This window comes from Brachyistius frenatus, unplaced genomic scaffold (genome assembly GCF_029030835.1).
Source record: "Brachyistius frenatus isolate BFR_SWC_R1_liver_20210118 unplaced genomic scaffold, ASM2903083v1 Contig_5, whole genome shotgun sequence".
In the NCBI taxonomy this organism is placed as follows: Eukaryota; Metazoa; Chordata; class Actinopteri; family Embiotocidae; genus Brachyistius; species Brachyistius frenatus.
Window position 1 is genome coordinate 78,099 of NW_027210604.1, and position 22,447 is coordinate 100,545.

General features: G+C 42.9%; 1 protein-coding gene across 2 annotated transcripts in view; it reads right to left on the minus strand.

Annotated features, from left to right (window-relative positions):
* tmem132e (transmembrane protein 132E) overlaps positions 1–22,447 on the minus strand; it is a 323,618-nt gene that overhangs the window by 43,076 nt on the left and 258,095 nt on the right. For both annotated transcript variants that reach the window (XM_069716079.1, XM_069716071.1), the window contains exons 3-4: positions 12,799–12,939; positions 3,305–3,497 (exon numbers count right to left, since the gene is read on the minus strand). In XM_069716079.1, coding sequence (XP_069572180.1) covers positions 3,305–3,497; positions 12,799–12,939 — 334 coding nt within the window. The remainder of the gene's footprint in view (positions 1–3,304; positions 3,498–12,798; positions 12,940–22,447) is intronic.

Genomic DNA, 22,447 nt, shown 5'->3' on the forward strand with positions numbered 1-22,447 from the left:
CGACTGTTGCACACTCGACCTGATTAACTGCCGCTTTAAGCGCTGTGGTTCCTTGACCCGAGAGACACAGACGTGCTCATAAACAAAACTCTTGAGACACGTCGGCTGATTTGACGGCCGTCGTCTCGTTCTCTGCGGACATTACAGTTCTGTCTGATCACAAGGACTAAAAAAAAAAACTAAAAAAAAACGTATCACTGAATCACCTCGGTACCAGACTGTGATCCAAACTGGAAACTCAACTGCAATTATTACTGTTGCACCGTTTAACAGTCAGTCACAATCAGCCGGGAGTTTCCATGCAACTATGATTCGCTGGTGAGATGAACTGTCTTCTTCAAAACAACAACTGCAACCAAGGAACTCACAAAAACACAGATGTAAATATTCATTTTGTCCAAACAGATATTAGTAAAACAGTTATTAGGTGAGTAAGCACCTTTTTTTTTTTTAGCATTCATCATTAACAGTGATTGATTAAATGAGAATAACCCGTGCTGAACAGAAATCCTAAACAACCTAATTCAAACTTCAATCTGTTTCCCTGTTTACTCTGATCAAGGTGTTTATGTGGAGCTTCAGTTTGTTTCAGGATATTAGACTCCATGTAAACGTGTCTAATGCTGCCTGATGATCAACGTTTTGAGGGATAGGCTTGACTCTTTTTAAACAGATTTCCAATTTGGAGACGGCGTACTGGGCAGGTTGGATAGAAATGAGATCTCCTCAAATTTGATTTCGAAGTCAACTGTGACTATTTATATCTCTGAACAATGACAGCAACACTTGATAGACTAATTGGAAGCACTCAGAGAATTCCCAGGGTGAGAAAACTTAAATTGATCAAGCCTGACTGGTCTCAGTGTTGATGGGTGTTATACAACCTTTTTTTTTTTTTTTTTTTTTTCAATTTCAAAAGAAATGAAGGCGAGTGTTGTTTCTACAGTGACAGGGAAGATTAGTGATGTCCTTGAAATACCCTGCCGTGTAAAATATCGAAGACGACGACAACACCAGTCCCACTTTACCGTTTTGTCTAATATCAACACGAGTCCTGAGCTCAGACGCTGCAGTTAAAAAAGCATTAAAGTCATACAGAAACATACAGTAACAACTCTGGCGGGGCAACTGAGGAGAAAAGCACCGGCGGTTTCTGCCATCGTGCCGCAGAGTGTAGATTTTACAAGGCAAAGTCACACAGGCAGAAATCTAATTCTGCTGCGTAGCTAAACACATCTGGGTACGACATGCATGCAAATCCCAAATGTCAAGGGGAACGGAGATATTAAGAACCTTATGCTACCACAGATGTGCGGTACACAAAGTCATAACTGCTGCTCAAGTATATTTAATGGAGCTTTAGATGCAGAACAGTTGTAATTATGCAAATATACAACACATAATCAAGAGATAGGAGTCTGGCCCACGTATCGAGCGTTATTCATTTGTTGGTATACACTCACATAGACTTTGATTTCTTTAACATTAAGTTGGAGATAAACTTAAGCTTATGAAGAGGCACGTTTGTGTTAACGACCATTTGCGTCGTGCACGGACGTAAAGCTCTTTGAATTTATTGCCATTTTGTTTCGCCGGTCTTTGACCCTCTCACATCTCCGCGCTGCCCCTCCACCGCCGCTGCCGGTCGTTCGCGTGCTGCATCTTGCCAGAAATTTCTGAAAACATTCACGACCGACGCTCCAAACAGGCGTCCGTCACGCGCACGCAAAAACACCTGGTTTAAAGCGAGGACATCTCCGTCCTCGCTGTTCTTCAAGCATCCAGGATGAACTTTGTCCACCGTGACCACGGCAGTGCGGTCCTCAGACAGACGTCTCCTTCTACACACCACCCGCGTCCGTCCAGCCTTCTACATTATTTATCCTCCGCATTAGAATTTAATTAATGTCAAAATATACTTTAATCCCGTCTATTTTTTTTAAATTTTTATTTATTTTCTTTTTAACTGGATTTCACTGCACAGATGGCTACAGCGAGACCACAAAGAGAGCGAGGAAGACAGCGGCGCAGAGTGGGATGTCCTCCGTGTCTCTTGCTTGATTAATTTGCCCTTTGTTTACGAGCCGCACTAATTGCCACCTTTCACGAGGCGCGTTGAAGAGCCCGGATTAAAGGAGTAAGAGACACTTGGATTGGTTGCCTCTTAACAATCGGCGAGCCGCTGCAGACAACTGCGGCCGTTGATTAGATCTGTGTGTAACGACAACACCTCCGTATCGCTCTCGGTACGTGACGCGTGCTGTACTTTATGTACGAGCGCCGGGCCGTCGTGAAAAGAGACATTCGAGGCGCCGGTTAAGTAGCTACCGAAGTGGCCTTCCCAGGACTCACCAGAGTGCAGCTGCAATATGTCAGAAAGGTAGCTGGCAGCGCGTTGTAATGCAGCTTGTCATTTAATGGTATGAATCAGGTACTTATGGAACAGATACTTGGTTCCTGCTGGTACTGAAATGGACGTACAGTCGTAGAAAACTTAACTTAATTAGACATTTCAGAGGAAATGAGTTTTACTCGTAAGTATTTTTGTAAATATTAGCTGCCTACAGGCTGCAGTGCTGGTTACAGCACAAACAATTTGTTCGTTTTAAATTACACTTCATGAAAAAAGTCGTCACCACCGTTTTCAACAGACTTCCACTAAGTTTAATAAACAGTTACGGTAAAAAAAAAAAAAAAAGATGAAAAAAATTAGTTGGAAAAAGATCATAAAAGTCTTCTTTAAACTGTCGACAGAAGTTGCTCCTCTAATTTGCAGCTGCAGTGTGTACCGCACCGTTTTGTAGTTCATTCTCAGCTGTTGCTCCTTTCCTCCAAATTAAACAATTGTTGCTCTACTTTTTACTGCACTTTAAAAAGCAGTAGAAATTGGTATGTCATTTATGCAGTGTAAATGACAGAGTAGTTAGTACGTTTTTAAAGAAACCAACCCAGTCTGTCATGTTTTTGTCTGGATGGCAGTACACGTGTGCCTTGTAGGTCCTAGCCACACAAAAAGTGACACAGTATTTCTCAAAGGGTAAATTTTATGAGATCACGCCTACTGATGGAATTATAGAGAAATAATTTGCCATCACGCAGCCGGTCTTGTATTTTGAAAGCTCGTGAATTTACTTAAAATTTATTCAGGAACTTGGAATTATAAAGCAGAGTATTTTTTTTACATTTTCCACATAAGAGCATCTGAATCATATTCCTCTACCAAATATTCAAGCTTTAATTTAATATATTGAATAATTCATGTCAATATTGAATTGGAGAATAATCCCGTCCGTATGAATCTCACCATTGCCAGAGGGATGATGGCCTGAATGTCCCGCTGCACCACCGTCAGCTCCGTCACCACCTTCTCCGAGTCCGGCGGCGGGTTCTGACCCTTGTAGTCGATGTTCCAGTTGATCCGTCGGGTCACCGAGAGGCTGGTGAAGTTCTCCATCTCGAAGTCCAGCTGCATCACCTCGATGTTGCCCAACACGTCCCTGCCGCGCCGCACACAAAACACGGGCCAAACATTTACTGTCAAATATCAGTTAACATGTGGATGTTTCACCAACAAAGCTGCGGCGTAAATAAGAGGAACATCCCAGCATGCATTCATTTGTGCTGGTAAAACTCTTGACTGGGAAGTTTTCCTCAAGTCACCCTTGAGTGAAAAAGAAAAAGAAAAAAACAATATCTTCACTAAGCTGTGGAGCTGAATTTTCAGTATTGTTTACATTTACATTTATTATCGGAGCATGTCAAATCCACAGTGCATGTGAAGTTTATCCTCTTCAGAACGTAATGTCACAGTTTCTGTACTTTTAAAAGCTTTGAAAATCGAACACTGCAGTCGAACCAATGGATCAATATCCACCAAGCTGGCCGGAGGAGACGTCAAAATAGACACTGCGATCTCGGTTTCTGCTGGAGTCAAATCGATGTTACGAAGCGCTCATAAGTTGTGAGACACGTTCACTGATGACATCGAGGACCCGTCAAAACATTTCAATCCGGAGTACAAGCGGCTCCTTCAGTCGACTTCCCGACCGATGCAGGGCAGTTAACGTTGCTACGGGCTCTTAAAGGTCACAGTGTATTCTTTACTAAATGAACCTTCACAAGCATCTTTGCTTTTTGAATATTTACATCTTCACTGCCAGAAATTTGACTGCTTGTTGTGAAAAATATCACAAAAAACCCCGGCAGCTATAAAGCGCATCATTACCATTATAAGTTTTATATTAGGATAAGTTGTGTCCCTGACGATTTATTCTTTTATTTTTGCAATTTAACTCTTTGGAGCCAGCATCGTTGCATGAACTTTTTTTTTTTCTTTGTCCTAGATGTTCTTTCTGTAAAACCTAATCCACGTAATGATGCATCTGTGCACCGAGTTAATCCGTTCCTGGTCTCGTCTCATCTGATTTTGAACATCTGGGAACAGAGTTATGGTCATCTCGTCTCCCGCTGAGGTCTGTCTGAACTCCCTTCGGTTTCATTTTCAAGGCTCGGAGACGACGGCAGTAAACAGCCTCATACGCTCAGAATAACCTGGGAGTTTAATTATATATAATGAAATAAAAAGTATAATTCTGAAATGTAATTCCACCTGCATCTTGCAGAGTTTTGCCCTCAAAAATGAGGAAATTCTTTGAAGCAGCTTCTTCTGCGGCGTGTTTTTAAAAACTCCAGAAAATGTTGAGAGACTGGCTTGACGGCGAAAATAACTTTTTGGGGTGAATGTCATCCAGACAACAATCCAGGCAATTAGCCATTTACGAATGGATTTTGCATTTTGCAAGTTAACCTGACATTAGATCTTTTTTATTTTTGTATAATTTCTCACTCGTGCGTGAAGCCGTTATTAAGAGAGACTCTAAAACTATCTGAGAAGCGACAGTTCTTTAATGGCTCCCCTGCTCACTTTGATGAAGTCATCACATACCGTGAATTAATCAGTGATTGTCTTCGACTCAAACCGGCGCGAACTTCTTGTCAATAAACAATCGCGGCTCCTCAAATCTGGCCGGCCACCTTTTTCTTCTTCTGTCTCGAGGCCGGAGTGTTGGAGCTCGCGCGGGGAGATTGCACATTTTCTTCTGCCTCTCACTTCTGAATAGCTGTAATTGCAGCGGCTGCAGATCTGCCTCCGACCAGTCGATAGCTTTCGGGAGGTAACCAGATTGTTGTCGTGGCCGTGCGCACGAAGCATCTGAGCGATGCCTCCTCACCTCCTCTGTGCACTTTTTGATGGGATCTTGGTTTTATTCCTGTAAACACACCAGAGCTGTCGGGGCGATAACAGCATTCCTGTTACCAAAATCCTGCTTGTTAGGGCCCGACCACCGAGCGGTGCCAAGGCCCTATTATATTGTGAGGAATTATTATCATAGTTCTGGCAAAATAAAATGCCTTTTAACATGATCAAAAACTTCACGAAACTTTGCACAAAAATCAACCCCAGTGGAAATGTAAGTATTTTATATGTTTTGGCCATGGGTGTCGCAAAATGGCTCGCTAGCGCCTCCTATAGTGAGACCTCAAGGCTGCTTTCACTTACAGTAACGAAATTCGGTGGCGTATCACACCAAGATCTAAAAGAAAAGTCTACAGCCACCATGACCCAAACTCAAAAGGAAGTCCGCCATTTTGAATTTAGTGGCTATTTTGTTCGATTCCCACGTGTTGTACTTTAATGAATTCCTCCTACGGATTTTATCGGACCGACTCGTGTCCAGTTTTGAGGCCTTTGGGATGAAAATATATTCAAAGATTTAGTTTTTGTCGAACGGTGTGTCCATGGCGGGGTGGCCATTTTGAGTGTTTTGCCACGACATTAAAGTTGCTGTAATTTTGACGTACATTGTCCGATCTTCCTTAAACGTTACATGTTTGATAAAAGTCCAGCCCTGAAGACATCTGCATGGTAATATTCGGTCCTGGTCAGAGCGCGACCTACCGACAACAGAAAATTATATTTTTCATACTCTTGCATGCTTCTGGGAGCTGGTTAATCACATCAACATCAAATCGGGTCAGATTAACCGTAAGACATTACTGATGATATATTGAGAAGCCCGTGCGTTTTTGTCAAAGGGCGATGCAAAAAAAGTTTGATGTTTCGCCATGCCACAGGAGGATGATGTTTCAGGTCAAGGGACGATCTGCACCTCACAAAACTTTGTCCGTGCATCAAGCGTGGTAAACACGGCCGCATCCACCCCCGACCTGCTGGCTCCCCGACGGGTGCAGTTGAGAGGGCTTGCATATCACTGCTTGCAGCTTTAATTGGGCTTGTAATCCTGAGGATGAACAAGCCCAACATGAAACCGTCTCACCGGTGGCGAAAGGGCAAATTAATCCTCTCTCCAACCGAGACGAGAATCATCCGGCCCAAACCTCACCTTTTAGTTGAAAGTGAAGCGCTCGCTGTCTGTCCTTCACAAAAGCAGAAAAGAACCCGTCCCGGCATTCAATCGGAGAGGCTTTTAATGAAAGACGGATCAAACTATCTGTACCATCCCTCCGCCCACAAAAGGTTCCTCTCAGGAACACCGTGATGAGATCTCAGCCTATTTGTCTCGACATCACTCACCGAAAACAAACACCCACCGTCCGTGTGACACACTAAAGCTGTCATCAATACGGCCCGCCGGAGTGAGTGCAGGTAGAGCCGCTCAATACGGCGCCGACTGGAGAGGAGGAAAATAATATTCACAAGGAGGTGACTCGGGTTAGAGGGCATAATTCTTGTTTCTTTTTTTATTAGAGTGAATTGTTAAAAGTGAAAGCAGCCGAAAAATGATGTTAACTTCACACCGGAGTCAAAGAGCTGCAGTTACACTTGACGTTTTGACTAGATTTTTGGAGATCTGAATCCAAAGAGCAGATTTTAGGAGACATGACATCGCTGCCAGTCAGCACATGCCCTTATCAGAGTCTTTATTGATCCTCTGCTTTCGCTTTCTGTTTCCCCACTGTGACTGCCAGCTTCATGTTTCCTGTTACATCTGTGTGCTGCCACTTACAGTATCACGACGTGACTGTAAATTAAGAAGGAAAAATCGTGACAGCTTTTCCCTAAATTGGTGAGTATTGTCTGCTCTTGTCCACTTCTCACAGCTGCTGTGTGCTACGGTCTTATTTCTTCAGAACCTCTCGGATCACAGAATTGTAGGATGGTCTTTTCATCAAAATACTAAATTATGCATGGGTTAGCTAATTAATGTCACTGGAGTCCAGTTCCTAAGGTTTTTCCGCAATCACAGTTCAAGGGAACGGAGAGGAAAATATTTTGGTGGACTTTTCTCTGCACTGTTCTTTAGTTTCCTCCATTATTAAAATACAAAAAAATAAAAAAAATATTCAATCTTTCATATAACGTTTGATGATGACACACTTTAGCATTTTTACCTACAAATATAAAGACTGCATTAATGACAGACAAACAAAACACGAAAGGCATTTTTTTTTAAAGTAGTGGGAGGCGAAAACTTAAATGAGTAATTTCATGCCATTAAAGTGAAGGAAGGAATTAAACACGGCTGAAGAAAAGTCTGGACAGTGTTACCATTAACTTAATGATGTGGTGTGTGTCTGTGTGTATAGAACAAACTATATATTTAAAAAAAAAAAAATCTTTGGCTTTGGGCTTTTTCAGAGCTCAGGGGAATTTCATTCTTTGATCAGAGGTTTGTTTGAACTGATTAACAGGGAGAGTTCATTGGATCAAAGTGCTGCGAGGCAGGGTTACAACAGCACAGGAACAAAAAATGGTGAACAGAGAGTACGTGATGAAGTGCAATGAGCGAGAGCACTTGTGTTTATGATTTTTAAAGCTTTTCAAATTAAGTGGAGGGATTTTATTTACTTTACAAAGGAACAGTTTAGCATTTTGGGAAATACAGTATTTGATTTTTGATCTGTCACTGAGTGAGTGATAACATTACAGCATCGGTTGCCTGATATATTGTGACTTGCTTTATCTGTTTCAAATTAAAAGTCGTGGTTTCAAATTAAAAGCCCTCGAGCATTTCACGCACGGTCTAGCCACATACTATGTTTTGTCAATAGCAGAATTTGCTTTCCACAAAGGGTATTAACAGCAGCCAAACATGACAGTACATAACCTGAACGAAAACCATAAACTGGCTCTAAAAAGACTCCGTAGAGTCCCATTCAACTTCTCTCTTAGAAGTCAATAAATATTTTCGACGATTTATAATGGTGATATTTGCTAATGTCACTCCTTCTTATACGTTTTCTGGCAGTCAATCTGAAAATAATCATTTCATTAACCATTTATTAGGCCTAAAAAAAAAAAAAGTGGTGTTTGGGGGCGTGTCTGCTTGATTGACAGTTCTGTGGTGCAGTCAGGTTTTTGCTACAGGTGGGCGGTGCATAGTGTCCTCTGAGATAGAGTCACATGTACCACTCACTCCTCCCCGGCTCGTCCAAATATGGTCACAAAACTTGCATGCTAAGACCTTTAACCAGTTTACATGTTATATCTTGTTTGTTTAATCCATCATGTGCGCAAGTTGTGCTATTAGAGGGGATTTACGTACTGGAAGATTCCTTTAAACTATTTCTGAAAAGATTAAGTGCTTAAACACACGAACAAACGAATGTAGAAAAATGTCAGACGGCTTAAGAACTGGTATGACGGAGCCCCGAACGGCTGCTGCCGCCCACACTGCACAAACTTCCCCTCTTCTTGGCCTAAAAAAACAAAAAACATATGAAATTTTTAAATAACGCACATTAGATTTAATGAAAGATTTGTTTCACTCGAGTGTGAAAACAATTCATGTAAACAACCTTTGGAAAACCTCCATTGTTCTAAAAACACATTTTCTTTTTCCTTCCAGCTTCAAAATGGGTAAACATCAGTGACGACGGAGCAGCTTTGAAAACGCAGCACTTGTCAAGTCCTGCTGAAGTTTCTGTTAGAAGTCAATATTGGCACTTCAAGATGTGCTCCCTCATTTCATCCCTTATTTGACACTGAATTATTCAGAGCGCCAAAAAAATTTGAACTGAGAATCATCTTATTAAATGATTGACTCCCCCTCCCCCCCCCCTTTCTTTCTGTTGTCCTGTCTGCGACGGTGGTAAAGCCACGGCGTTTCCGAGAACATTATTCATACGAAACCCATTGACCGCGATCAATAATGCATTGCTTCATGCGGCGTTATCGACGAGCTGCTGTTTCTCGAATGAGACCGTTCCAGATGGAGGGTCGCAGAAAACGAGAAACGCGTTGAATAAAAAGGCGGCACGCGTAATCTGATGAAGAGGAGAGAAAAAAAAAATCAGAGACGAGCGGAGAATAAGTGAAGAGAAGAGAGCGATGGAGAGATCAACAATCAGCCCAGGAGGGGAAAACACTGTCGCCTCGTTTCCTCCGTCTCAGGTAATTTTGAGTAAACAAAACCAGATGTTCGAACAGAATTGGTGCTCAAGACGTGTTCGCCGCTGCGAGTGTGTTTTTTTGGGGGGGGGGTTACATCTGCGTTGGAGGAGGAGGACGTAGGTTTTAAATAACAAGCAGCGGCTTGTTTTCTGCTTAAATGCACGAAGGAGAACAATTATTGAACTTAGAAAACACATTCGAATTCTCCTTATTACCGCATTTAATTAGGTGATTAGGGAGAGAATCGTCTTGAGGATTCGTGTATTTTTTTGGAGGGGAGGGGTGGAGGAGGGGGCGGGGTGGGGTGGGGTGGGGGGGGGACTCATTACTGTAAAGCGTTGTGAGTTCCTTGCTTAAAACTACCAACCACGCTCAACCTCGCGTCGCCACTCCGGGGCGTGGACGGCGGCACCGGCACATCGCCGCCTCACGCCGACCCGCCGACAGATGGCGTCTCAAAAAGTGCTCCGCTCGAACCCCTTGACGCTCTCGAAAAAGAGAGGGGGGAAAGAAAACCAAAAAAAACAAAACAGGAAGAGACTCCGAGCAGACAGCTGAATGAAGCTGATCGGCCTGACAGGAAGTCAGACTGGGAAAAGACGCGGCATCTTTCAAAATAAAACACCCAAGTGCGATCGTTAAAACGCATCACCGCATCACCGTCGGCCCCCGTGGTCGCGCCATCCTCCCGCTGCTGACGCCAATATGGGAAATAGTTCCGCAATAAATAGGAGGATTTGTGTTTATTAATGACTAAATCGGAGCGAGCTGTATTAACGTTGTCTGAAGGCTGCAGCACAAAGAAGGAAATGACAACAACAAACACAAAAACGGACGGAAATTGGAGGAAAAGCAACATCTGATGAGCCCCACTTGGCAATTTTTTTTTGACCAACATTAAATGTGAACAGTAGGTTTATATTTACATAGAGCATTAAAATAGTCCTCTTTATATTCAGACTTTCAAATCTACTGTAATAACGGGAAATTACACTTTTAAAGCGGTTTTCGGGACAATAAATTATAGAAAATGTGTTTACACATTAGAGTGCATCAGAAATGAAATGCATAATAAATATTCTAGTTTGAACTTTCTTTAACCTGCATGAGTTTGATGAATACAGACGTCGTGCAGACTTTAAAAACAACCCAAAAGACAAGTTTAATGAACAATCATTTTTCACACGGACATCTCAAAAGGTCGCGGGGTACTTTTATATGAAAATGAAATGATCAATTTGATGAGAACGACGCATCAAAGCACAACTTTTCCCCTTCGACTGGCTCCTTTAAGTCTATCTGCCCGTTGTTTTGGCTCTTTGGCTTCAGGTGGTCGCAGAATTGACCGTTTTTTTTTTTTTTCTTCTTTTCATTTTGACAAAAATACGGCGTGACACTCTGTTTCTTTATCCATGCTTGACCCCCTACTGGACATTTCCCACATGGTGACAGGGTGGCAAAGATTACATGACACGGGTCACTAAATATAGCGAGGAAATCTGCCAAGAAAAAGGCGCTAAGCAGTAAACAAGAGTGGAGCGGTTGGACTTCTCTCTCAGGTGAAGCCACTCTGCTTTTTATCTCCTCCTGTCCGTCGGGATGCCGGTATGTAGACCAGCAGTTGTTGTAATGTCCTCCACCCAAAATACTCCCAGCGCTTCAGCTCTTAATGAATTGAACGCATCACGTATTGTGATTTATGGTTGCTAATTTTTTTGTTGTGCTCCCTCAGCGGATCGAGCGCCAGCAGGCGGGAACAAACCGCTCTCGTGTTAAAAAAAAAAAAAAAAAAAGCCAGTGAGCAAAATGTGATGGATGCTCGCTGCATTAATGTGCAAGCACCTGTTTAAACAATAGACAAACAAACAAACAAATAAACGTACCTCCTCGTGTAGCAACAGCAGCAGCCACGAGAGTAGTTTTGTTTTAATTCTCTGATTGACGCCGGTGGAAATCTAGTTTTTCCTCAAAGTATTTATCAAAGCCATTTTAAAAAGCTCAAAAGCAATTATACAAACTATGTCCTGGTTACTCTGGATAACCCGCAATCCTTCCTGTCTGTAGTTCCTATTGGGACACTTTCTACCAAAGAAATAGTCCTTAAAATGACTGTGGACAGGCGGTGGACATAAATGTTGCTGCTGATGGTTTTGAATATCGTTTTCAGAAATACGTGTCGGTGAAAAGGGAATTTCAATCATTTATATTTGAATTTAAATTTGCTCGACATGAACACTTGCATTAAAAAAAAAAACTGAATTTAAATCACATCGTTTGAATTTGTGATAGATAGATAGATAGATAGATAGATAGATAGATAGATAGATAGATAGATAGATAGATAGATAGATAGATAGATAGATAGATAGATAGATAGATAGATAGATAGATAGATAGATAAAATAATTTAAATTCTTTAAAATGTGATAGCAAAGTTTGAATAATTGTATTGAGAAAGTGAATCTGAAGAGCGTACCTTGAAATTGAACCATCTCAAAAGTTTCAACGGATGCAGAGGTGGACATCTCACGGGTAGCAAATCCAAACCATCAACTTGGAAACGAACTGCATCCATTGTTGAGGTCATTTTTGGGTAAATCAGCCATTTAAGTGTGTGGAACAAGAGCGAGTTCACAGAGAAACATCCCCCACGTGTGATTTATTGTGTGTGTGCTTCTATTTACCGGTCAAATCTTTCGGGCTTTTCGTAAAGCAGGACAACAAGCGCTTTAGAGATTCAGCTCGCCATTCACTTCACAAGCTTTCACTACAAGTTGTGTTTGCCGTCGACAGAGTGCACCGTCGTGCCCTCAGACACGACAGGACTGTGATTGGGATTTACTCTTTTCAGGAACTTGACATAATTACTGCTTTCAGACATGATCTCACCTCAGAGGTATTTCAAGTCAAAAACGTCCGTCTCATCTCTCCACGCACAACAAATTAAGAGCAGATGCAGTGATAACATCTCTATTCATTCAGCTGCGTGCTGTAAAGGAGAAGCTGCTGCTGCTGCTGCTGCTGAGGGCCAAAGGTGTGTTTTATCTTCCCGGTGCGTTTCACGAAGAGAGCGGCGTACGCTTTAAAAAAACAAACATCTGCCTTTAATCAGCGAACTACGACTGATACATGAAAAAGGAAACTTTTTTTTTTTTTTTTTTGGGGGGGGGGGGGTCCATTGTTAAGGCAGATAAATATTGTTGCCTGTGTGGCAGGAGCTGGAATCAACAGCTGTGGTAGCCGGGGGAGACAGACGCAGTGTGTGTGTGTGTGTGTGTGTGTGTGTGTGTGTGTGTGTGTGTGTGTGTGTGTGTGTGTGTGTGTGTGTGTGTGTGTGTGTGTGTGTGTGTGTGTGTGTTCAGGCCTCGGGGCTGTTGACTTACCCCTGCTTCACCGCTTTGTTCTTGTTCACATCGATGGTGGTGATGGAGTGCTTGGCGCCGGACTGCACCTCCCAGTCCACCTTCCACTGGGCGTTCTTTGACTTGGTCTGCAGCAGGTTCACCCCTTTCTTCGCCTTGACCCTGCGAGGAAAACGGCAACGTGTGGGGGCGGGGGGAGAAGGAAAAAACAAACAAACAGAAAGTCAATATTTTATTAGAGGTGATGATTTACGGTCGAGGTCGGAAGTGAACCGCCTCATCGGCGCCGCGTCCCGGCGAAAGCAATTCCACAGACGAATCACTCGCGGAGATGAACGGAGACGACGGCGCGGCGATGCTACGAAGCTTCACGCCGATCCCCCCCCCCCCCCCGCGCGTTTTAGACGGTGTTATTAACCGGCAACATCTGGAAGGCTCCAAAAAAAAAAAATCACTTCACATGCTGCTTGAAAATGAAAATGTACACGCTTGCATTTGATGTTAATAAACTAATTAAATTACTTAGAAATCATATCCGAGGTGAAATCTGAACATAGAGTGCAGGTATGTCAATTTACTTTTTAAAAACATTTTTTTTGCTCAAGGACACTTCATAAGTGGAAAACAGCTTCAACCTGTAGACCCTTTACACTCCTCTTTACACTCCCCTTTACACTCCTCTTTACACTCCCCTTTACACTCCCCTTTACACTCCCCTTCTGTCTCTTGATATTTCAGGTATTTACATTAAATAGGCCGGAAAATGAAACGAAGCGAGTGAAACGTTTTGAGCGACGTTTTGTTGCCAAGTCGAAAAGGATAAAACTTTTTTTAATTTTTTCATTACGATTTATTTTCCGTCACCTTCCCGTGAACACGTACGAGCGGGCGTTCGATAAATACCGAAGAGCTGTACAGGAAATGATCTTGTAAACATAAATCTGATCATTCTTCTCCAAAAAAAAAAAAAAAAAAAATCCTCCTGCATCAAACACCACCCACAAAGAGGAACGAAATGACACCGGTAAAATGACACGCGCATATGATATGTCTAAAAAGACACGCACACGTGGGAACATACATTCATGAGCGCGCGCACGCACACACACACGCACACACACACACACACACACATAACACAAGTCGATGCGAATGCTTAAATCTGCAGCATCTTCACATAAATTACGACACATTTATGTTGCACCCACACACTAAAACAAGACGCGTGTCCCAAAACGTCTGCCGGAGTGCGTGCACGTCTACTTCTACAAGCCTTGAAAGAGGGAGGGGGTGGAAAAAAACAACTCAGACTTCAAACACTAAATACATACATAAAGAGCTACATGAAAGAGAAGAAAAATACCCGTCCTGCATGTTAAGATTCAGTTATCCTGCTTGAACATGGAGTTTTTTCCATTTCTCAGGTTTTTTTTATTTTTATTTCCGCATGTGTATTTTATTCATTTATTATTAGTAATTGTAACTTTCGAACTAAACACTGTGGGAGCAGAACTGTGCGTGAGTCTCTGCATGCTGACCGCAGAGGCTTCAGACCTCCAACCGCAGACTGCGTGTAAAAGTGTTCGTAGCTTGCGGGGTCTGAAAAATGAGGCCGAAATGTGCTGAAGCTGCGATACCACCGATCGCCACTGGAGGTTGCCTCCGAAAAGCCTGCGGCTCCATCGACTCCCACTCAACTTCTCTCACAAAATCCAAAGTCAAGAAAATTGTTTTTATGACTTATTTCAGCGTTGTTAGCTAAAGTCACTCCTTTTTTATTCGTTTCCTGGCGGCCCATCTGAAAATAATCCCGTCATTAATTAGAAACAAGCTTCGAAAAGCGGTACGTTTGGAGGAGTGTCTGTTTGATTGACAGGCCTGTGGTGCAGTCAGGTTTACCCTATAGTGTCGTCAGGTTTCCAATCAGATCGAGTCAAATCCTTCCCCTCCCCCCGGCTCGTCCAAATATGGTCACTCCCTGCTCCGAACCAGCGAGATGGCGCCCGCAAAAACCGAACTCGAGGCTTCATAACGGCCGTTCGCAAACCAACGGGCGACGTCACTGCTGGTTGCACCTGTTATACAACTTTAGAGCTGCGAGACAACAAGGTATTGATGGACGAATCAAGAACAAAATTGAGAGAAAGCTTCTGTGTCTGCACAGTTTGACGACGTGTCTGCCTTCAACCAAAATAACGGCGCTCAAATCAGCGACAATACAATTTAAAATTGTCAAACGGCTCGGAGAACAAAGCAGCTCTCGGCTGGCAGCTTTCCTCTGCGACTTCACCGAGACGTGCTATTAAGGTGTCCGCTGACGGGATACAAAACAGCAGAGAGGGGAAACAAAAAGCACTTTCTTAAAAGTATTGTGGTGTCAGGCCCGAAACAACCGACTGACACGCACACACACACACACGCACACACACACACACACACACACACACACACACACACACACACACACACACACACACACACACACACACACACACACACACACACACACACACACACACACACACACAGCCAATGGAGATTATTGATCTGATGGTCTCATTTTCATGAAATACAAGACGGAGATGAATTATTAATGTATTTTTGTCTTTTGTTTGTCTGCTTCGTGCCTCGAAGAATATTCATTACTAAGTGAGAATGAGCTCATAGACACTTTAAATTCTGTATCCAGGACCAGATAACAATGACGAGGAGAGTCATGTGACAGCGCCGGTCCGAAGGTTGTCACTCTTGCTCACGAGAATGCGAGTTCACCGCTGTCCTGCAGACCAGATTCGGAGGGGGGAGGAGGGGGGGAGGGGAGGACGGGAGGGGGAGAGGGGGTCGTAATGATTTTGTCTTGTTTGCAGGAGGACACACTTGTTTTCCTCTTTCTGCCGTGAGACCACTGCAGCCTCCCTCTGACAAACAACAGCTCCGTCTGAACAAACTGCCTGAGAGCTTTACCCCCTAAATCATATTTTCTTTTCCTCAAATCTTTTCATTTGCATCTGACAGGAAGTTTCAGGCCCCGGGAACGTCTTTTCATATCGTCCCGTTTGTTCTTTGACAGATAAAAACGCAGACGCTACGCAGACCTGCGCTCGGTGCACCGGGCCGCTCATCGCCCCTTTTTTTTTTTTTTAAAGCAAAGTGACTTTCGGATGAAGCTTTTTGGTGTTTTTCTGCTTATATTGTTTAACTGGTGGTTACGCAGACTAATAACTATTAACATATACATCATGAGTAAACCAGTTAGTTACAAATACATCTGGAGTTTGCCCACTTTTTTTCCACCGGTTGATGCTAAAATGTTCCAACAAGTCCTCCAAACAGCTCGTTGCCCGTTTGTCACCGACCTCCAGAGATGACGCGTACGATGACGGTTTCAGCAAAGCAACGTGACAGAACTCACTTTCCAGCAATTAAACTCCACTTTCAGGTTCGAAGGAGAAAGTGGTCCTCGCTGACAGTAGCCTGCAGGATGTGGGATGCGAACAGCTGACGAATACTGAGGACTACGTCAATCCTTTGTCACTGATAAGACACTCAAAAACTCCCAATAAGTCAACTGAAGACTCTTCTACAGATGTTTTTTTTTTGTGTGTGTGTGTTGAAGCCGAACATAACAGAAACCAAAAACTTTTCCTCGGCCGATAACGTGATGCTTGGATGGGGATAGAGGGGTGTGGTGGGGGGGGGGGTGTTATCCTAAGGGATTTATGATTTATGAGCAAATAATACAAACGGCAATATTGACTAAGCCTATAATTACCCAACTTCAAGAGATGTTTTTTATTTTATTAAATGTTCCGTCCTCGACACGCCTCGTCTGGTAGAAAAAGAAGAGCAAAATCCTCGCATCAAAGACATCGTACGCTCACATCTGCAACATTGTTTCTTGTTATTGCGGCTCTTATTTTGTTCTTTCATCAAATCCTCCACGTCGGAGAAAATGCCGTAATTATGTGATGCGGCGAAGTCGACCGGGAGATGAAACAGAAACATGTAACGTTTAAGAAACCATCCTGATCAGGCGTGTTGCCTTTGATGTGAGTTGAAAAAGGGGAAACGTGATACCCCCTCAACGCTCGCTGATGTGAGGTGACCCAGTTTGCTAGTTGATTACTGTAGCTTGTAAAAAAATAATAATAATAATAAATAAATAAAATAAACACTGATAATGAAAGATGATAATTAAACATCATTGTAGTATTGTCTCCCGGCGATAAAGGACGCAACCCTGATGAGTAATACGTGCATTTGTATTCATCACCAACACTTCCCGCAGCACCTTCACAAAAAGGCCACGACGTATTCATCGTCATCTTTTGAGAGAAGCTGAATATCGTAACGTTTTTAATCAGACGTCCCACTTCTTTTCCCCGCAGACTTTGGTCTCTTTTTTTTTTTTTTTTTTTTGCGCAGCAAATGAGAGGAGATGAAGCGCCCACCCGTGGGAGCGCCACATGAATCGGGCTCCCCCCGCGCACCGGCGTTAACGCTGATTGATAAAAGAGCATCGCAAATGAAAAAAAAAAAAAAAAAAAAAAAAATGCGGTACGGCGAGTAAGCAGCGACGATACACGCCCAGAATTCTCCAAAAAAAAAAAAAAAACATCCTGCTGGTGCACGTTGGGGAAAAGAGCGGAGAGGCGGCGCGAGCCACTTCAGCCGGTACTTACTGGTTCCACACACAGATGCCTTCTGCCATGGCAACACCTATTAGACGCGGAGTCGGCTGACGGACTGATAAACAGGAGAGCTTTTTCGGTCAACACATTCCAGGACAGATTTCCCAGCAGCGTGTTAAGATCTCCTTGGAGTTATCGAGTCGAGTCGAGTCTTGTTTTTTTTTTTTGTTTTTTTAATAAAACATAGCCGGGAGTCATAAAGGGGAATTTTTTTTAAAGTGGCTCCAAGAGCCTGAAATGGCCACCAGACACTGGGATCAAGCAGTAATCCATTTTGACTTTATGGTCTACTTTTAACTTCTGTTTTTTTAGGAAAAACTCAACATGTCGGGGAGCTTTAAGACACTTTTAAAAACCCTGCGTAAGTCTCGCCACTCAGGAAAGAGGCCGCGGACGTAAAAATCACACAAATTTACTCCACGAAACTCCTCCTCATCCTCACTTCTTCGCAGCGTCTCCGCCGTGAGCACCCGAGAGTCGGGATTGTTTTCCCGCTGGCCGCAGAGGCCCGTGTCCTCATGACCCATTTATGACAACTCTGTAATTTAATCTAACTGGCTGATAAATAAAATATGCAAACCAGGATTAAATCAGATCTCCCAAGTCTTTCATTTTTCTTTAATGGCCCTCTTTAGGAGTATTTATTAAAGACATTTGAGGAAAACGTCCCCAACGGGCTGAGAAGTCGCCAAAACTGGAGTCTTTTTTTTTTTTTTTTTCCTCCCACGGCATTGAGAATGCATTTTTAGACTGTGATCATTTTGAATTAATGTACTGCCGTTTGATGAATGTGAATGTAAAAGCAGCAGAGCGGTCTGGGTGTGTGAACGTGGTAGCGTTGCTGCACCTTGGTCGCAGCTGTTGGCTGCCGTCATATAAGACGATACCGAATCCCACCGCACGATGACACGCGTCTTTGAGAGCTGTTCAAAGACGCTGCTGCTGTGTGGGATTACACTCAAAAAACAATAGCCGAGAGTGTTTTGACAGCGAAGCGATGAAACAGGAGCGACTGGCAGAGCCTGGAAAGATGCCCGACGTCGACGGCTTGAACAAAACCCCCATGAGCCAAACAATATGTTGAGTATCCTACACGCCTCCTGGATTAGAACATGTAGTATTGTTCAGAGATCGGCTGAAAAACACGGGACGTGATTGGACGCAATAAACGCAGGTTTTGGTCGCAAGCGATTTCTCGGTTTGTCAAACGAAACGGAGTAAAACATTTATTTTAAACACTATCGATGGGTGTCTTAGTGTATTTGTGACGGCAAAAATCTTTGTCTATATTGTTTGTTTTGTTAAAGTAACAATCTCGAGCATCTCGGTTTTGTTCTCTTTGGCGGCACCTCTGGCGGTAAATAGGAATTGCATTTTAATTTTTTGTTTGTTTTGTTTTGTTTTTTTGCTTTCACTTCCTGGAGAACTAAACAGCATACTTTTTAATTTTTTTTACTTTGGTTACTGAAACTACTGCCGCGACCCTTAAAAAGTTCGCACCGTTGCATGTAGTATGTATACAATTGCGACTTCATTGCAGAAATGCGTCTTGAACTTTGACCTCCTTTGGTTATATCCTTCGTGACCCGTAACGAGTGGGCTTCCTTTTAATGCCTCTTCTTCTTCTTCTGCCACCAACTTTCTCGGCGGCTCCTTCGATGTGACGTTTCTTCCGCCGCTGCAGAGGATTGTGGGTAAGAACAGCCTGCAAACTACGACCGGATGTAATTGGACATCCCGGTACTTTTGGCATACTACATTTCACATACTATGTATCGGGACTACAATCTTTTTCTGGCATACTAAATAGTATGCTGGTATAGATGTTGTATCTTGATTGATGCAGTGGTGCTATAAGTATGTTAAGTCAAGTAAACGAGACACTAATTAACCGATAAATCAAGTAGGTCACAAAAATAGTCAGTCAACTGAATTTTAAATGAAATAGTGTGTTATCATTAGTTAGTTTGCTGTCAGGCTTAGAAGGAAATGAATCCTCAGCGGTCACAATGTGCACAGACTGGCTCAAATGTTCTGCACAGCTTGGTTTGCTGCTAATTAATACTCCACTTTAACTGGAGTGGATACAAATCTGAGCGTTCGGATATTTGCCAACGGCGCTCCGTGCGGCAGGAGTTTGAGAACCCGCCAACAAACAATGGCATTCGGAGCGTGCACTTCCCGGACTGTCGGCTACCTGGCTAGCTGGAACCGACCGGCGGTCGTCCCGTCAACACAACGCTTTTTTTCCCCCCCCTCTCTTTTAATTCACGTAGGATCAGCTGGACTCTCGGCCTTTTGAGCGACGCCGCCTCACCAAGTTTATTTCCCAACACGCCTCTTTCATCTTCTTTCCTAAACATGTCAATAACCGCTTACAAACATTCCCGGCGGCGGCGCGGCGCTTCCTTAGCTTCCGACGGCAACCCTCCGGCGACGGGCAAAGCTTTGCCCCTTTTTAACACGGGCGGCAATCTTTATCAATCATCTCTAACGCTTTGATACCTATGGCGTGCATCCCCACACAGTAAACAGCTTTGAGGTTGTTCTTGAAAGCAGCACGGAAGACGTGCAGCTGGAGAGCCAGACGGGGAGAGCGAACCTGCCAGGGACACGCGCTTCTTTTAAGGGGAGGACTCCGAAAATCAGAAAATGAGAAGCGGCGGGGGGAAATATCACGGGGCACGTTACAAATTTGAAAGTGCAGCTGCTGGTTTGCACACGCTGAGCTGATTTATTCGCTGAATGTGTGAAGATGAGTAATGCAGCGCCAGTGATTAATATGGCTTCCTCTAAGTGTGGCAACAGAGCATTCCTCATTATCAACACCAACAAAAAAACCAGAAGTACAAACCCGTAACTGTTTGGGTTTTTAAGTAACATCAGGTGTGCTTTGTTCCAGTTTACTGTGCTCTCTAATTAAAACCAACAATGAAGTCACTTTCAACCAGAACCGATGAGTAATCCAGATAATTATGAGTGTTGAGGTAAGATATTAACACGCTAAATACTGCAATTATAAAACTGCTTTGTCATTTACTTTGTGTCTGGAGACTCTTTAAGTCCTCAAAGTTTTTTATGGTAACAGATAAAAATGTTTCTGTTTCCAAAAACTAGACAAGAAAAAGGTGGTAAAGTGAGCGGCTGGTGTTTTTCTATAAACAAATCACCGATATAATATATTATATCATGATTAAAAAATAGTTAACTTATCGAAACGGTCGGTAGGTCCATGAAACAGCTGGGCGCTGTAGCTTTCTATTAAACGTGGGTCTAAGAGGAGGAAAAAGTGCTTTTCTTCGGGGCTTTTTCCAGCTGCTGATTAAAACACTTTCGGCACTCTGCTGAGTCTGACTTTCAGCAGCAGGTTGGTATCAGCGGGACTCAAATGAAAAGTGACCTTGCTCATTGTAATGATGTATTTTTTGAGCTAAAACAGGTCTCTGGTGCAGGGGAAAAATAAAAAAATAAAACATTAACCTTTTCGCAGCAGAAGGAATAAATCCTTCACCATAAATCAGTCAGTTCATAACGGTTTGGGTCGGATGATGTACATATATATATATAGAGAGAGAGTATATCCAGCACAAAGGCAGCAATCTGAGATCCTGATGAAGTCGTCATCGACCCGGCAGGTGCAATACAATCATGACAAGGTGGTAAAAAAAAAAAAAAAATCTTCAGACCCCCCCCCCCCCCTTTTTGATTGAGCGTTTAACAGCTGATGTTACGGCTCGCGGCTGGCCACGAGTGACAATCTTCACGAGGCCTTGGGGAGCACGGAGGCAGAAAACGAGGTGTATTGTGACGCAACATTTTTTTTTTTTTTTACACTGGATTAACCGCCGGCCGGTTTTAAACATGGACTCTCTGTGGTTTTGAACTGCAGACGTGGTCCCACCGCACACACCTTCTTCCTCCGGGGTGCCGAGTCATGAGGAATAGACGGAGCTCCTACAGCCCTGAGTTTACATCCTCCACCTCTTTTTTTTATTTTTTTTTATCAAAAATACATCAGTGAAAGTACATCTTTGGTGGTGTGTTATGTCATCACATCACCCAAAAGCAAATTCTGGCATGAGTTTTTCTTCAAGTGAAAAAAATTAAATAAATTTTGGATGAGCTGATGCGTCGTAAACCGACGTATAAGCTCCGAACACAGCAGGGAGTGAAATCATCTCTTACTTTTGTGTTAGCTTTGTAAATAACACCACGATGATGAAACCGTTTCTTTTTTTTCTTTTTATATCAAACATAAAAGCAGCCTTTTAAATGCTTTCATCTTAACAAATTAGAAATCTTACCGGAAAATGCTGCAAGATGTTTCAAACCTGTCAGGACCGATGATGCGGATGTTTTGAGACGTGGACGACGGGATGATTTTACAGTTATGTTGCTGAGATTTGGTAGAAATTAAAACTGAACTCTTCATAATGTCGTGCTGTGGTTCCCCATTAAAGGATCATTTATTTCCAAACGGTCTTTTAGCTCGGCCATCGTTCAGGTGTGTAATGATGACTTTTTACTGACTGGGAAGGTTATAAATGAGGGACTTTAGGTGGTTAAACTTTAAATTGAACATTAAAATTGAAGTTTTGGATTTTCTCTGTGATCCTGCAGTGAAATGTAGTTCATGAGAATATTTGTGTGGCATTTTCTCCTTCTTGTAGTTTTTTCTCAGCTGTAGTTTTTCCATCTGGATTTTCGAATCTAATTTACTCACTTGTCCATTAGTTTTGTTTTTCTATATGAAAAGTGTGCCTGATCCTGCATCATGAAAACAATGAAAACAGTGATAAATGTATACCATGCAGCCTTTCGAAACAAATCGAAATCTGAATTACAAGGTGATTAAACTTTTAGTTTGACCTCATATCTGCTGCATCATCGCAGCGCCGTCGCCACCAAATACGACTCCCAGCTCTGTCTTTTGTGCATTTCAATGGGACCCCCCCCACCCCCCGCTTCAATTGTCTTTC